Source organism: Callospermophilus lateralis, chromosome 3 (assembly GCF_048772815.1).
Source record: "Callospermophilus lateralis isolate mCalLat2 chromosome 3, mCalLat2.hap1, whole genome shotgun sequence".
Taxonomy (NCBI): domain Eukaryota; kingdom Metazoa; phylum Chordata; class Mammalia; order Rodentia; family Sciuridae; genus Callospermophilus; species Callospermophilus lateralis.
Genome location: NC_135307.1, coordinates 64,935,360 through 64,950,921, shown reverse-complemented (window position 1 = coordinate 64,950,921; position 15,562 = coordinate 64,935,360). Strand labels below are relative to the sequence as shown.

Sequence of the window (15,562 nt, the reverse complement as noted above, 5' to 3'; positions counted from 1 at the left end):
GGCAAATGCTCTATCACTGAGCCACAATCTCAGCCCCAAAGTATGATAATTATTAAGGGGAAATCATATAAAAGTATAAATCTTACTAGGAGAGGTTAATTCATAATCAAATTCAGAACAGTACCTTACTGTAATGGTAGACTATAATGTTTCAAATCTCAAGAATGAATGTTAAAAGTGAATATGATCAATGATAACTATCAATGATGTTACTGAGGAATACATGATAAGAATAGATCTAAATAAATGCAACCAAATCATAAATTTTGTGTGTATGTGCATGTCTGTGACAGCTAGAATACTGTATATGATCAAAATTAAGTTGTTATCAACTTAAAATAGTCAAGTACTTACCACTGAGCTACATCCCCAGCCCAACTATAACATTTATACATATACATATATAGCTATAGATATATAGATATTAGTTCTTCATGGACCTTTATTTCATTTATTTTTATGTGGTATAGATATTAGTTCTTCATGGACCTTTATTTCATTTATTTTTATGTGGTCCTGAGAATCAAACCTAGTATCTCATACATGTAGGCAAGTGCTTTACCACTGAGCTATAATCCAAGCCCCAACTCTAACATTTTAAATATAAGCCCTACGTTACCACAAAGAAAAAAATTACAGCAGATACAGAAATGAAAAAGAAAAATGAATCAAAATTTACCACTACAAAAGCCCACTAAATGACAAAGGAAAACAATAAAAGAGGAGAGAAAAAAAGGATGTATAAAACAATCAAAAACCAACAAAATGGAGTAAGTCCCTACCTATCAATAAAATTTTGAATCTAGACAAAATAAACTCTGCAATCAAAAGATACAGAGTAAATGGATGAAAACATAAGACTCAACAATATGGGGCCTACAAAAAACTCATTTCACCTATTACAACACAAAGACTAAAAGTGAAGAAACAGAAAATATTACATGAAAACTAAAAGAGGACAAAGCAGTATACTTACATCAGATAGTACAGACTTTAAGCCAAAACTATACAACGAGACAAAGGAGATCATCATATAATGACAAAAGGGTCAATTCTACAGAAGGATATAAATTTTAAATATGTATGCACCTAAAACTAGAGCACTTCAATACGTATAGCAATTATCAGATCTAAAGAAAGAGACTGCAATACAATGTTAATAAGGGATGCCAACTCTCAATTCTCAGTGTTTTGCAGATCATGCAGACGGAAAATAAAGAAACACTGGATTTAAACCCTACTCTAAACCAAATGGACCTCACATATTTACAGAATATTCCACCCTACAGCTGCAAGCAGAATACATATTTTTCTCAATAACATATAGAATGTTCTCCAATATAATCTAGCGTTGGGAACAAATTTTGGCTAAAATCAATCAGTTTCACCTCATATGCATCTTTTTATTTTATTTTATTTTTTTGTGGTAACATGCACATACACAAAATTCAGCAGTACAAAATTCAGTGGCATTAAATGTATTCAAAAGGTTTCTTGTACCTTTTTTTTTTTTTTTTGTGGTGCTGGGGATTGAACCCAGGGTCTTGTGCATACAAGGAAAACACTCTACCAACTGAGCTATTATCCCCAGCCCTCTTGCACCCATTTTTAATGGACTCCATTTTAATTGTGGGTATTAGTTAATCAAAAAGATGTAGGAGTGGAATAAGCCTAAGGAAGCCCAGAAAATTTTGCCTTATTTACACTGAAATTCTGATTAAACATAGGAAAACTAAGAGTTAACTATAGTAAATTTACCACTACTAGAAAAACCTCTAAACTTTATTTCTATTGATAAATACAAAGTTTCATTTTCATAATGAAAACATTATGAAAGCCAGATGTTTACCTATCTTTTATGTTGCCTCATAAATGTAGACTCTTGTAGTTTTAATTACTAAAACCTTAAGAACAGAGTAATCCCTGGGCACTTCCTATTCTTTACATACAAACTGAAGTTTTTTACTTCTGGTTCTCTCTTCCCTTGACTCGATGTTTCCCGAGACACTCGTTAATACTTGGAAATGCTACACTCCTTCTAACTTTGAGAAAATTTGAACACCTTTTTTTTAGGATGAATTTTGAAAAAAAAAGTCACATCACAATAGAACTAAAGGTATACATGCTATAATATAGTAATTCCCCTTTATCATTCCAATCCCTTAGTGGAGGCCTGAAATCTCAGACAGTACCAAACCCTATAGTTATTTTTTCTTATTCATCCTTACCATAGATCTTAGCAACTTCAGCACATGATTTTTTTCCTTGTTAAATCAGGAACTTTCACCTCTTCACTGAAAGAAAGCATTTCACAATTTCTCTTTGGCATATCTAGCATCACTACTTTGTGATCTGGGAACATCATTTAATAAGGGTTACCAGAACATAAGCACTGTGATATGGATACTGTTGAGGATAATTGAGATGGCTGCTAAATGACTAACAGCTGGACAAAAGGGATGGTCCACATCTCTTGTAGGACTAAGTGGGATGAAATGTGATTTCATTATGCTAAGAATGGCATGCAATTTAAAACTTATTATTTCTGGATTTTTTCCATTGAATACTTTTAGACCACAGTGGACTGTAAATAACTGAAACTAGTAAAAACAATAAATGGGGTATTATTCTATTCATTCAATAACCAGCAATAAAAGAAAATATCACACTAGACAATGAGTTCTTCCTGTGTAAATGTTACCTGTTAAAACTTGCAGAGTTTGGGAAAGATAGAGGTATTTGACAAGTATCTTTTATAACTAATTCTAATATTTTAAATTAGTATTAATATTTAGCAAATTATAACTTTCAATAAATTTCTTAATTCAGAGTTCACATTTGACCTGTTATCATTTAGACAAGAGTTGTCCCCCAAAAACTTATGTGTGAAATAATGATAGAAATTCAGAGATAAAATGATCAGATTATAAGAGCTTTAACCTAATCAGTGGATTAATCCACTGATATGGATCAACTGGATAGTTATTGTGGGCAGGTATGGTGTGGTTGGAGAAGGTAGGTCACTGGAGGCATGCCTTGAGGTTTATATTTTGTCCCTGGTGAACAGGTTGCCATGTTTGAGATGCTTCTCTCCACCATGCCCATTTGCTATTATATTGGACCTTATCCTGGGCCCAGAGCTATGGAGTGGGCCAACCATGAACTGAACCTCTGAAACCATGAGCCAAAATAAACTTTCTCTTCTCCAAGATGTTCTTGTTGGGAATTTTGTCACAGCCCTGAAAAGATGACTAAAATATTTCTTAATTTAATGTTCATGAATTTTGTCATTACTACTTTTTATAGATGCATAAAGTCCGTTGGTTTCTTATTGATTATGAAACAAGAGTGCTAGTTTCTTTCTCATGAATAACTGTATTCTAAATTGAAATTGTTTTGTGTACCCTTTTACTTAATTCACATATTTATTCTGCAACTTATTTAAAGAATGAAGGTCCAAACTTGCTTAGCATAACTGGGCCTGTTAGTGAGCTTATTATTGCCTAATTAGTTAAAACATGAGAGTGCTTAGAGAATAAAGATAGTTTAGAAAGGTAACAATGTAAACAACTACTTGCTCTTCATCTTTAGTTTGAGATAACTTTTGGACAACTTTCTCATCTATATCCACGATTTGAAGTCAGTTAAATCTTTGCTGGCCACTAGGATCTATGGAGATAATTGTGGAAAATAAATTTATGATCTGGCTTAAAAGTTTAATTTACTGTCAAAAATACTAGCAATACATGTCCTAAAAAAAATTCATTATCTCAGGACTGCGGTTGTGGTTCAGTGGTGGAGCACTCACCTAGTGTGGGTGAGGCAGAGACACTGGCTTCCATCCTTAGCAGCACATAAAAATAAATAAATAAAAATAAAGGCATTGGGTCCACTTACAACTAAAAAAAATTTAAAAACTCATTATTAACTCATTTTGATTCCATCTGTCATCTTTTTTGTACTCCCCATTATTTAAAACAAAATACTCAACAGTTTGATTGGGAGGGGTAATGGGGATTAAATCCAGGGGTGCTTTACAACCAAGCTTCATCCCTAGTCCTTCTTAAATTTGAGACAAGGTCTCACTACATTGAGGCAGGGTTCTAATTTGCAAACTTCCTGTCTCACCCTCCCAGGTCGCTGGGATTACAGGCTTGTGCCACCTTCCTGGGCCAACAGTCTGAATCTTCACAGTGAACATGGTGAGAAATGTTATGTTGCAACTGAACAAAACTCATAACAATCAAATCAGCCCTGAGATTTTAATTGTGTATAAACGCTGGCGATTATACATTTTTTGATACTTTGCTTTTTAAAATTTTATATCTACTTTTTAGTTGTAGTTGGACACAATACGTTTATTTTATTTTATTTTTTTTTAATGTGGTGATAAGGATTGAACCCAGGGTCGCCTATGAGCTACGCTAGTGCTCTGCCGCTGAACCACAACTCCAGTCCCTTTGCTTTTTATTTTTATGTTTCCAGGTTTTGATCATGGTTGAGAATTGAAGGAAAAAAATTATGTGTGTACACACAATATATACACATTCATGTATATTTTTTCCTCTCTGATATTAAAAAGTCAGGAAAAAAGGGAACTAAGAAAGGTACATAAATAGCCACAGGTGACTGTTATAAAAGGCACATGGAAATAAATGGCAACAAAGGCTGTTTTCATGGTACTCTCATGTCAGAAACAACTGCAAAACAATTCCAGGTGTGAAAAACATTCTTCTCATTCTCTAAGTAGATTGATGCGTTTCATCTACAAGCAGAGGTTGTGTCGAGGAAGCTTAAGGCCATAAAACCACGGGAAGCTGAAGCCAGTTATCTCCATTCCAGATGCCCAGCTGCAGACTCCTAAGCTTCGTTTGTGGGGACCCTCTTGTAGGTACTGTCTTGGAAATGGGATCCTAAAGCAAGGTGAGGCAAAAAGCCTCCTTTAGGGCCGGCTGACCGAGGAAGCTAGCGGCTATGAGGCGGGACAGTATACCTCTCTCACCGCCCACAGCGGACTCTTGTCCTTTTAGCCGCCGTTCTTCCACCCACTCAGGTTTCTAAACCACCTCTAGGTTCTCTCCCGTCTTCAGCGGACCGGCCGGTTGCTCCCACGAGCTATGGGGAGAAGCCCAGAGGCTGAGCCTGCCTCGCTCCCCAAAGGCTCCGCCGCTTGGGAGAGCCGGCCTCAGGTGGCGGATAACCGAGGGGCCAGACTCGGCAGGGGATTGCTTCTGTCTGGGGCCCGGCTGAAGCTGCGTTCGTGCCTCGCGCGCACTCGCTCCGCGTTCTCCCAGCCAATCCGGAGCTACTCGCGCGCCCGAAACGTTCCCCGGTCCTACTCTGGCTGGGCCGGCTCCTTCCCGCTCCCAGTACTCCGTGTCTAGGCTCTCACTCCTCCCCTCACTCTCCACTAGTTGCACGCCCCGGGGTGTAGCTCCGCCCCTGTCCCCGAGTCCGCCTCCGCAACCTCCTGAGCGTGTGCTCTCTTTTCCCTCAGTCTCTTGGCATCTAGGCGTCTTGGGTCTCACGCCCCGCAGAACTGCACGCGTGTCTCTGGCCTCACTCCGCCGCCTCCACGCGCTTCCCCAGTGCGGCCACCGCGTACCCCACTACAGCTTGCCTCTTCTCAGCAGGTCTCGGGGTCGCGCCCTCTGGCTCCGCCCCCTCCGCGGACCCGCGCATTCCTGGCGCGGCCTTCCCCCCTAATACAGGCCACCGGGTGCTCTGCCGCCTCCCCCTCCATCTCCGCTCGCCTTGCGCTCTCAGGGCGCCCTCGCTCTCGCGCTCTCCGAGGCGAGCGCGCTCCCGGGCCGCGCGCTCCGGGCTCCGGCTTCTCCCGGCTCCTGTCAGTGCGGTGACTGCGCTGGGAAACATGGCGACCGAGGGAATGATCCTCACTAACCACGACCATCAAATCCGTGTCGGAGTCCTCACAGGTAACCCGGGGAGGAGGTCCGGGACCGCCGCGGCCGCTGTCCCCGACTTGCCTGGGGCTTCTCGCTTGTGGTGGCCCTTCTCTGCGGCCTCGGGAAGAGGGAAGGCTGAGGAGGGCGACCTGGGGGTGCATTTTACAACCGCTGAAAACTGCTGGAGATTGGGGTGTTTCCGCGTGTCCCCCTGAGAGCTGGGGGAGGCCCCGTGGGGTGTCAGGCCCCAGCGCCGGGGCAGCAGAAGTCTCTGGCCCCCGGGGACCTAGCGGCCGGTGCGGCGGGCGCTGCGGGGCTCCGCGCTGCCGGTGCAGGCGGCGGGATCCCGGCTCCGCAGTCAGGAGCACGCCGCTCCCGGCTGGCCAGGCGCATCCTCAGCTAAAGCTCTTCAGAAAGGGGGGAATCCCATCTCCACCCCCTTCTCCCCTCCCCCCACGCGGCGGCCCCACGCCGCTCTAGCTGAGCTTGCCCGGGGTAGCGGCCGGACAAGACTCTGGTGTTCACAGGAGAAACTATGCTCCTCCTCAGGCTGCCTCTCCGTACCCCCTTGGCCACTCATGGGACACCCCTCGTCTCCTTTGAGAGCTGGGAAATCGGCTTGGGTCAGGACCTCAGAAAGTGACTGCATTCCGCTTTTCGGAGCTAAGGGCCCTCTGCCTGCCTTTTCAGGTCCTTAGCGAGGACCGGCTACAGGCTGCGGCCGGGGATCCGGCCCTTTTCACCTGAGGTGGAAGGATTCCCCTACTCTGGCTCCTTTCTCCGCCTCCCTTCTGGGAACCCCCTACTCCTCCCCCAACCCCCCCACCATGGATGGTCCCGAGGCTGGTAGGAGCGCACTTTTCCCGGGTGGCGTTTCCCTCCCTCGCGGAAATCGTGTGTGCTCTGCACGTCTGATTCCGTTGCGTTGTATTTGGGTAACATCCCTCAGTTTGGCGATAGGCAGTTGCTGCAGGGTACGGACTTCCAAGATGAATAGCAAGCCGATTTGTAGGGGTTTCTGCTGTGGTTCTGTAATTGGCAGGATTTATGTGTAGTTGAGTGGCGAGGCGGGGGTTAAAGAACTATATTTGGAATCCGAGGGCTTAGTTTGGAGTGAAGGAAATTCAAGACTCTTTCGGAAAAAGAAGCAATGTGGATGGAAATCCTAGTGTCTCCCCCACTTCTTTTTTAATTTTTTTTTCCTTGTCAAATTCTGACAGGTTGAGACGGTGCTCGAGAAGGGACTAAATTGAATAAGACTTGCTTTTATTATTAGGTAGCAAAAAAAAAAAAAAAAATCTCCGCGACTGCAGGGAGATGCCGAGTTTAATGCTTAATTTAGCTACCGAGTTTTACGAAAGGAGGATACCCACTGCCCCCTTTCCTCTCTTAAGGAAACGGATTGCCTTTCGTTGGCATTCTTTGCAGACATAACAGCGATTTATTGGATTTTCCTAATTGAAAACGCCCTGGGATAGAGAAACTAGTCTAAACCAGCTGTAGGAAAGGGAACCCCGTAAATCAAGATGAAGCACATTTCTGTGTTGGGGCTGAAACTGTTTCCTTGTGTGAAGATTCAGTTGTGTCTCAGAATTCTTAGAGTTGTCATTACTGATTTTCAAAGAATCCGATCATGGTATATAAAGGTGTGTACTCTATCAATCCTCAACTTACACTTTTAAGTTTTCATGCTTTGAAAATTATAGAATATTAACAGTGAAGTTTAATAGACGCCAAAATATGTAAGTTGTCCATAAGATGAAAAACATAGATATGTAAGGGGTAAACTATAGAGATTTTTAAAAAAGAGCATTTTTTTATTGGTGTAAGCTTTTCCTAATATTTTTATTTAATGAATCCTCTGACCGTGGTCAAGTGACACTTTAGTTAGGTGTTGTAATAAGTGTTTTATAAGAAATAGCCCTTACCTGGTATATAACTACAATCCAATAAGATAACATTGATAAGCAAACAACTGAACAGTATGTAATTACCATATAAGAAATGTCTATATGTTACACATTTGGGAGCTAAATTCAAAAGTAATTCCACATTCAGATGGAATAGTAGCAAAAGTGATTACCTGAAGGAAGAATTTAGTACATTTACCAGGGTCTAGAAGAAATTGGCATTTTTAAGGGGAGTTGAAAGTCAACAGCAACCTTATAAGTAAATATGTAATTGAGGCTGAGTCTCTTGACCAGGATAAAAGTGCTCCTTGAAAAACTCAGTTTTTTTTTTTTTTTCAAGAAATAGGGTGACATATTGTCAAGGTGAGATTATAACTTTGACAGTGGAATTTAAGACAATTTGGAGTTGTCTCATGAGAATGAGGTACAGTAGTCTACCAGGAAAAGTCTAGATCAGGAATAAGGATGTAGCTGAAAGAATGAAAAGGAAGCTGCAAAATTTGAAAGAAGTAACAGAGGGCAATAGAATTTGATGATAAAATGGATATTTGAACTCAGAAATTACTTCAGGGCTTTTTTTTTTTTTTTTTAAAGTTACTCAATAACTTTGAAGTTATTCAAGAGAATGCTGTGAATACAGTGTTATTTACTATGATGAAACCTAAAAACCTGGAGAAGTATCAGGAAAGAGCACTAGCTATCTGTGAACAGTGCATTTATTACACACAGCTTAATTATTGTAGCCCTGCTGTTCCTTGTGATTTTTTTTTTTGGGGGGGGGGTGGAAGCTATAAAAACCCCTGAAGGTATATTTTGGAATTTTGTATATTCTAGAACTTCAGGTGTTAGCAATATTACTATGTAAAATTATTCTGTATTCAACTAAAGTATTATGATTCCATACTTAAGAAAACTGAGTTAAACCCAGATGTGGTGGTGCACACCTATAATCCCAGTGGCTCTGGAGGCTGAGGCAGGAGGATCAAAAGTTCAAAGCCAGCCTCAGCAACTTAGCAAGACCCTGTCTCTAAATAAAATATAAAAAAGAGTTGGGGGTGTGGTTCAGTGTTAAGTGCCCTTGGATTCAATCCCTGGTACAAAAAATAAATAAAAAATAAAAACAAAAACGAATTTCAAAATAGAAAAGACTGAGTTAATAATTAAGCTCAGTAATAGAGCACTTGCCCAGCATGCACAAGGCCCCTGGGTTTAATCAGCAAGACTGAAAAAAAAAAAAAAAAAAAAAAGAAAGAAAGAAAGAAAATTGAATTAACAAGCCAAACTTAAATGTGGTTTTTTTACAAGTTATATTTGTGTTTTTTTTTTTTTCTTTTTTTGTTTTTGTTTTTTTTTTTAATCAGTGGAGGTCTTGTTTATAAAATCTCCTTGGCATTTTTCACAGTAGTAATTTTAGGTATTTTATCTAAATCTGTTTTACAAAGTAATGAAAAGTATGTCTACCAACATATATATGTTTTACAATGTGTTTAATATTTTAGTGAAATTGTATTGTTATTTTTAAAGTTCTTAATTGACTTCTTTGTGACAATTTGGTTACCTTTTGAAAGATACTTGTACTTTGAAACTTCATCCTCTACATGCTTTTTGTTCAAATATGAATTCTGCAAATATAGTACACAGTTTTTTGAAGTTTCTCACCAGGTGAATTTAATTGTTAGAATTTTGAAAAAAGCGACAGCAAAAAGTGAAATATTTAGGGTGTTTCTTGTTTTGCTTGACTATCTCGAATCATTTAAGACTTAGAAATCAGACTACAATGTTGTGTGGATATTTTAGTTATATTAACTTTTTATCAGGAAAGAGAACATATGTGCATTTGAAAGTAGGTTGTAGGTGGAAACATTTTGTGGTGAAGATTATTGTTCCTCTCTAAGAGCATTATCTTTATTAATAGCTATATTTTGTTGATTTGCCAGAAATGAAATTGTGTGGTTTTTGGTGATCTAAGATCTAGTTTTTACTATTTTTGTTTCTAATGTTCTCTATTTGTATTACTATTTATAGTGGAAACTGAAGATGATTTTTAATGATGTGGGACAAATAAACAAGTAAATGTTGCTTTTAAACTAAAGATAAGATATAGGGCAAATATAGAATTTTTTTAATACCTTCTGTAGTAAATATAGTTAGTCTAAATAATTATATAGCAGGCTCACTATATCTTGAATGTGTCACTTTTCACCTACTTTTTCTATTTTGAAAGAAACTATTTATCAAGGCAGCACATTTGTTCAACTACTATAAAAGCTTCTCAGAAATATTACCAGGAAAACAATGAATACATGTATGTAATATAGAATTAATTATGTTCCATTGGCTATTTAATATATAACAGCTATTCATGGCTAATGTTTGTTACCAAGGTATTTAACTAAGGATGATAATCTGTTAGTTTTCACTAACAGTGACATGGGTAAGAAGATGATGAAAATTTTTAGGAAAGGGCATATTTAAAAATCATATTTTATAGTAATACTATATTTATTTCACTAAGCTATAAATTTGAAATCAATAAGAGATATTGATATAAAACTGGGAGTGGAGATTAAAGGCTAAATGCAGACTAAGACATCAGAAGTATTACAGTTACATGTAGAGAGTGTTTCAGTCATTCATAAATAGTCATTCATAATATTCAAAACCACATTCTAAAGACAAGATGCTACCCTTAGAACTCTGGAATTGTTCAAGCATTTATTTTGTTTTATTCCTCAAACTTACCTTGTATGTTATGTCCCATTGTTCTCTTCCTCTTCCTCCTCCTCCTCCTTTTTTTTCTGAACTGAGGATCAACGCTTTGCATGTGTTAGGTGAGTGTGCCACCATGGAGCTACATTCATAGTCTCAATATTTTATGGAAAGCTCATTTACTGCTAAGGATATAAACATATCTTTGTTTTGAGAATAAATGTTGTCATTGAGTAGGTACTTCATTACCGCACACAAATGTATCCTATCAAATGGAATTCTATGTTCTGTTAAACTTACCTTTTTTAAAAAAAAGTTTTAGTGTTAAGCTATATGACTTGTTTTAAAAAAGCCTGTTTTTCAAACTTGATTATTCTTTCATTAATTTTTGGTTGAAAGAAATACAAAGAATTAAATGTGAGAAAATGTTTTTTTTAATCAATATACTTAATGCTATCATCATTGGCCAGAGACTTTGTAGACTGTTAGTTGCTGCATAGTAAGAATTTTAACTTTATTAAAAACACATATGACTGTGACTGACTTCAAACTGAGTATGTAGTCAAGAATCAACAGTATGTTAGTGGGGAGGAAGTGGTGAATAAGAGTCTATTTTTACTCTTATTGATGATGGATTCCTGGATAAGTTGAACAGCATGCTTTTTTGGAAGTCAGTAGAACAGATAAAATCTATATTTTACTTCTGTAAGTAGGATTGATGAACAATAAAATTTATTTGGAATTTGAAATGTTAAAAAAAAGAAATTCTGAAAAAAGAAAGTAATGTAACTATAAAAGATTTTCTCCTTTACATCTAGGCAGAGGGGGAAAATACCAAAAAAGATGATTATTTAACTTGCATAAAAGTAATTGGCACTATAGTCAATATGAATAGCATGTAATTTTATATTCATTAAAGTAAATTTTTGAGTGACCTCTCCAAAAGTAAATGTCCAATGAAATATTGCCAAGTGGAAAGTCTATCCAGGTTGCTTGATAAATTCACAAGTTAATATGCATTTAATCAATTAATTTTAACTAAGTAAAACTTCTTGAAAATTTTGTAATAAACAACTCCAATAATTTGCACAGTAGCTTTGCCAGTATTTATATACTTTGAAAGAGTAAGATTAAATCTACTATATTTTTAAAAATTCTTAATTTGAAAAGTAAAGGAACAAGGAAATGAGATGTGAAAAAAGTGTTATTCTAATTTGTGCCCCGCTTCTCAATTTGCATATATGGCATTTTATCAAGGATACTCTATGGCTTAGACTTTAAGCTATGGGAACAAACATAATTATTTTTTGAAGTAACAGTTTTACACAAGTATTCATGTTAAATCACTTTAATATTAAGGTAAGCATGAGTAAATTAGGCACAGAGTAAAGAATTCACATGAGCTTTTAAAATAAAATGAAGACATTTCAAAGAAATTTCAAGTGAACCCATTATATGACTTCAGACCTTGTTTCTTTCTGTTATTGGAATTTTGGTGAAAAAATTTAAGGAGCACGGGTTCATAGAATGCTGGAAGGCCCATATTTTAATGTTAGTCTGGCTAAATTTTATAGCCTTGAGCATAGTACTTAACTCTTTTAGCTTTTCTTACCACTAGAATGAAGGACTCATTCATTGTGGGCTTTAATAACAATGTTTCTAAACTTCAACATTCTGAACAGATAAAAAGAGAAATTAGATAAAAAGGATGTTAGACCTTTTTTTTTTATCTTTGTAATGGGAATGATTTGTGGGGAAGGGTAGATTTTACATAAAAAATGCAAGAGAATAAGAAATGGAGGGAAAGGGAGAGAAAAGGGAAATTGCATGGAAATGGAGGGAGACCCTCATTGCTATACAAAATTACATATAAGAGGTTGTGAGGGGAATGGGAAAATAAACAAGGAGAGAAATGAATTACAGTAGATGGGGTAGAGGGAGAAGATAGGAGGGGAGGGGAGGGGAGGGAGGATAGTAGAGGATAGGAAAGGTAGCAGAGTAAAACAGTTACTAATAGGGCATTATGTTAAAATGTAGATGTGTAACCGATGTGATTCTGCAATCTGTATTTGGGGTAAAAATGGGAGTTCATAACCCACTTGAATCTAATGTATGAAATATGATATGTCAAGAGGTGTGTAATGTTTTGAACAACCAATAAATAAAATAAAATAAAATAAAGAAATGGAAAGAAAGACAAACTTTTCTTGATTGTGTTCTATAATTATAAACCAAAGAAAAATTCAGATTTTTATTTAGAAATTTTTATGATATTAATTTTCTTTCTGTTTTAGTAGTTTCAGCCTCAGTTTTTCAATAAAACCTTTCCTTGGAATTGTTTTTTTCAGTGATATTTTTGTTTTCCTACAGTGTTTATAACATGTTGGCTATACTCTGTAATTATATATATTAGTGAGGTTGCATGGCATAGTTAAACCAAAAAAAATTTAAAAAGGACTTTGGAGTTGGACAGACTTGGATGTTAGACCCTAATTTGTCCTTTATTTTGGGAATTCATTTAACCTCTCTCTATTTTAGTTTACTTCTCCCAAATCAAGATGGCAGAGTCTCTTTCTTAAAGTTTCAAGAATTGATATAATGTATATGAAAATGCCTAGCATGTAAGTCTTAAGAGTAGATACTCAGTAATTCACTCAAACTTGGATGGACTGATTAGGTTATAGCTCTCAATAATCTAATTGTCTTAGTCTCTTAGCTTGGCCCTCTCTGCAGCTAGCAGCTTTTTTTCGGCAGACAATCCATATTGTTGGCATCTCTTAATTTCTTGGGGTCTTCATTCCAGCATCAGCTTTACCTTTACAACTGCACACATTGCCTTCTCAAAGGCAGCTCATAAGGATTTGGACCCTGCTATACATTGCCTGGCCTCACAGACCTTCTTCAAAAATCTTGATGGAAGCCTCCATTGAGGCCTTAACTCCAGCATCCTGCATTCCCGGAGAACCAGCACCATGTGGATGATGCCAAGGTTGTGTAATACCTGGGCCCTCTGGAATCACAGCTGCAATGACCTCTTGAGTACCAGTGGGGCACAGCATGGTGAAACAATTTCCTAGCCTCTCCAATCTTGTGAACAGGGTGCCTTCATGAACTCTTTTTCCTTAAAGGAATTTTTCTCTTTTGTACTCTAGTACAAGAGATACTCTCAAGTGATCTTTCTTAAGTACTTAGCATCTCTTTAGTGGCTGTAATGTCCAGTTTTACATGCACTTTACTGGCTAAACTAAAAGTTTTTCAAATTATTTAGCCCTATTTTCTGCTCCCATTTCTCACACCCTGGCTAAAAGCTGTCTGCAAAATCCACATCACTGACTGAATGGTATGCTTCCTTGAAATTTTCTCCACCAGATTAACAAGTCTATCACTTTTAAATTCAGCTTCACACAGTCTCAGGACATGGGCACAATATAGCCAAGTTCTTTGCCAAATTATAAAATGAGTGGCCTCTATTCCTATTTCCAATAAGAGTCCTTGTTTTCCTCTGAAACCTTATGAGCACAGAACTCATTCGTGTGTCCTGGTCTTCTGGGCTTCTACCAGAAGCATCCATTAAGCTCCACTTACAGCATTCTGAAGCTTTTACAGCTTGCATCCTTAGAATTTTCAAAATTCTTCCTGCAAAACAGCTCCCAAATCTCTGAACCACATGGTCAGATTAGACATAGTAATGACTCCATTTCTGGTACCAATTTCTATTTTAATTAGCTTTTTATCACTGTGACCAATATACCTGACAAAACCAACTTAGATTGGGGAAAGTTTATTTGGGGCTTTTGGTTTCAGAGTTCTCATTCCAGAGATGGTCAACTATCTTGCTCTGGACCTAAGTTGAGTCAGAAGATTATGGGGGAAGGACCCAGAGAAGGAAAGCTACTCAGCTCTGCTCATAGTGGGATCAGGAAGGAGAGAGAGGAAGAGGGGAAGGATTAAAATGGAAAATGCACCTTTCCAAGGCATGGATGTGCCCAGTGACCCACCTCCTCCAGTAATGCCATCTGTCTATAGTTACCACCCAGTGGATTCAAGCTAGGATAAATGGATTGCAGCTCTCATAATTGAATCATTTCACCTCTGAAGATTGTTGCATTAACAGAAGCTTTTGGGGATACCTCATAATCAGTATTTAATTCTGCTGAATAAAATAACACTGATAGGGGTCAAAAATTATGCATCCTCTACTTAAGACTTACTCACTGACATTCTACTTATGTGATTTTAGATTTAAATGGGATAATTATGCTTACCTTGTCAGATTACTATGAGAAACAAATGAAATAATGCATTCAACATTCAGTACCTACTATGCTAGGCATTCTGTTAAGTGAGAGTATAGTAGTGAATAAGACAGGATCAGTCATTATCTTCTTGGATATTATTTTCTAGCACTATCATGAAAATGTTATTCAGTCAACTTGGATATTGACAGATTCATGTTTCATTTATGTTGTGTTTCAAAAAATGAAGTATAGCCATATTTATTTTAAATTTTATTTATTTATTTTTATGTGGTGCTGAGGATCAAACCTAGGGCCTCGAATGTGTTAGGCGAGCTTTCTACCCCTGAGCCACAACCCCAGCCCCCATTTTTTATTTTTATATAGATAACTTAAGTATAAGCTGCAAAGCTGTTTTCACAATCAGCCATTTTTGATACAAATATTTAAACTTCTATACCTTCCCTGCTTTCAATAAGATATTGAACATCATTATTTTTTTGGGGGGATTTAGTAATTATGGCTAACATTTAATCAGTATGTTTATGTTTTATTTGTGTTAAGTGCTTTGGATATGTTATTTAATCCTTTTAACTTTTATAAGATGCTATCTTATTCCTCTGAGGTATATTCCTTATACTGACTGAGGAGTGAAGAGGTTAAGTAAGTTGCTCAAGATTATACCAGTGGAAGTTCTAGGATTCAAATACAGCTCTGATTATACTATTACCAATAAATAATAGTTCTATATTCCATTCTAAATATCTTATTGTGGAGTGTGATAGTACAGTTCTGTAATGTA

General features: G+C 37.6%; 1 protein-coding gene across 4 annotated transcripts in view; it reads left to right on the top strand.

Moving 5' to 3' along the window:
* Positions 1–5,476: 5,476 nt before the first annotated feature.
* Positions 5,477–15,562, top strand: part of Gphn (gephyrin) — a 598,126-nt gene continuing 588,040 nt past the window's right edge. For 2 of the 4 annotated variants that reach the window (XM_076850343.2, XM_076850346.1), the window contains exon 1: positions 5,477–5,936. In XM_076850343.2, the coding sequence (XP_076706458.1) occupies positions 5,873–5,936 (64 nt within the window). In that variant the 5' untranslated portion in view covers positions 5,477–5,872. The remainder of the gene's footprint in view (positions 5,937–15,562) is intronic. The other 2 variants (XM_076850344.1, XM_076850342.1) reach the window with 1 other exon arrangement.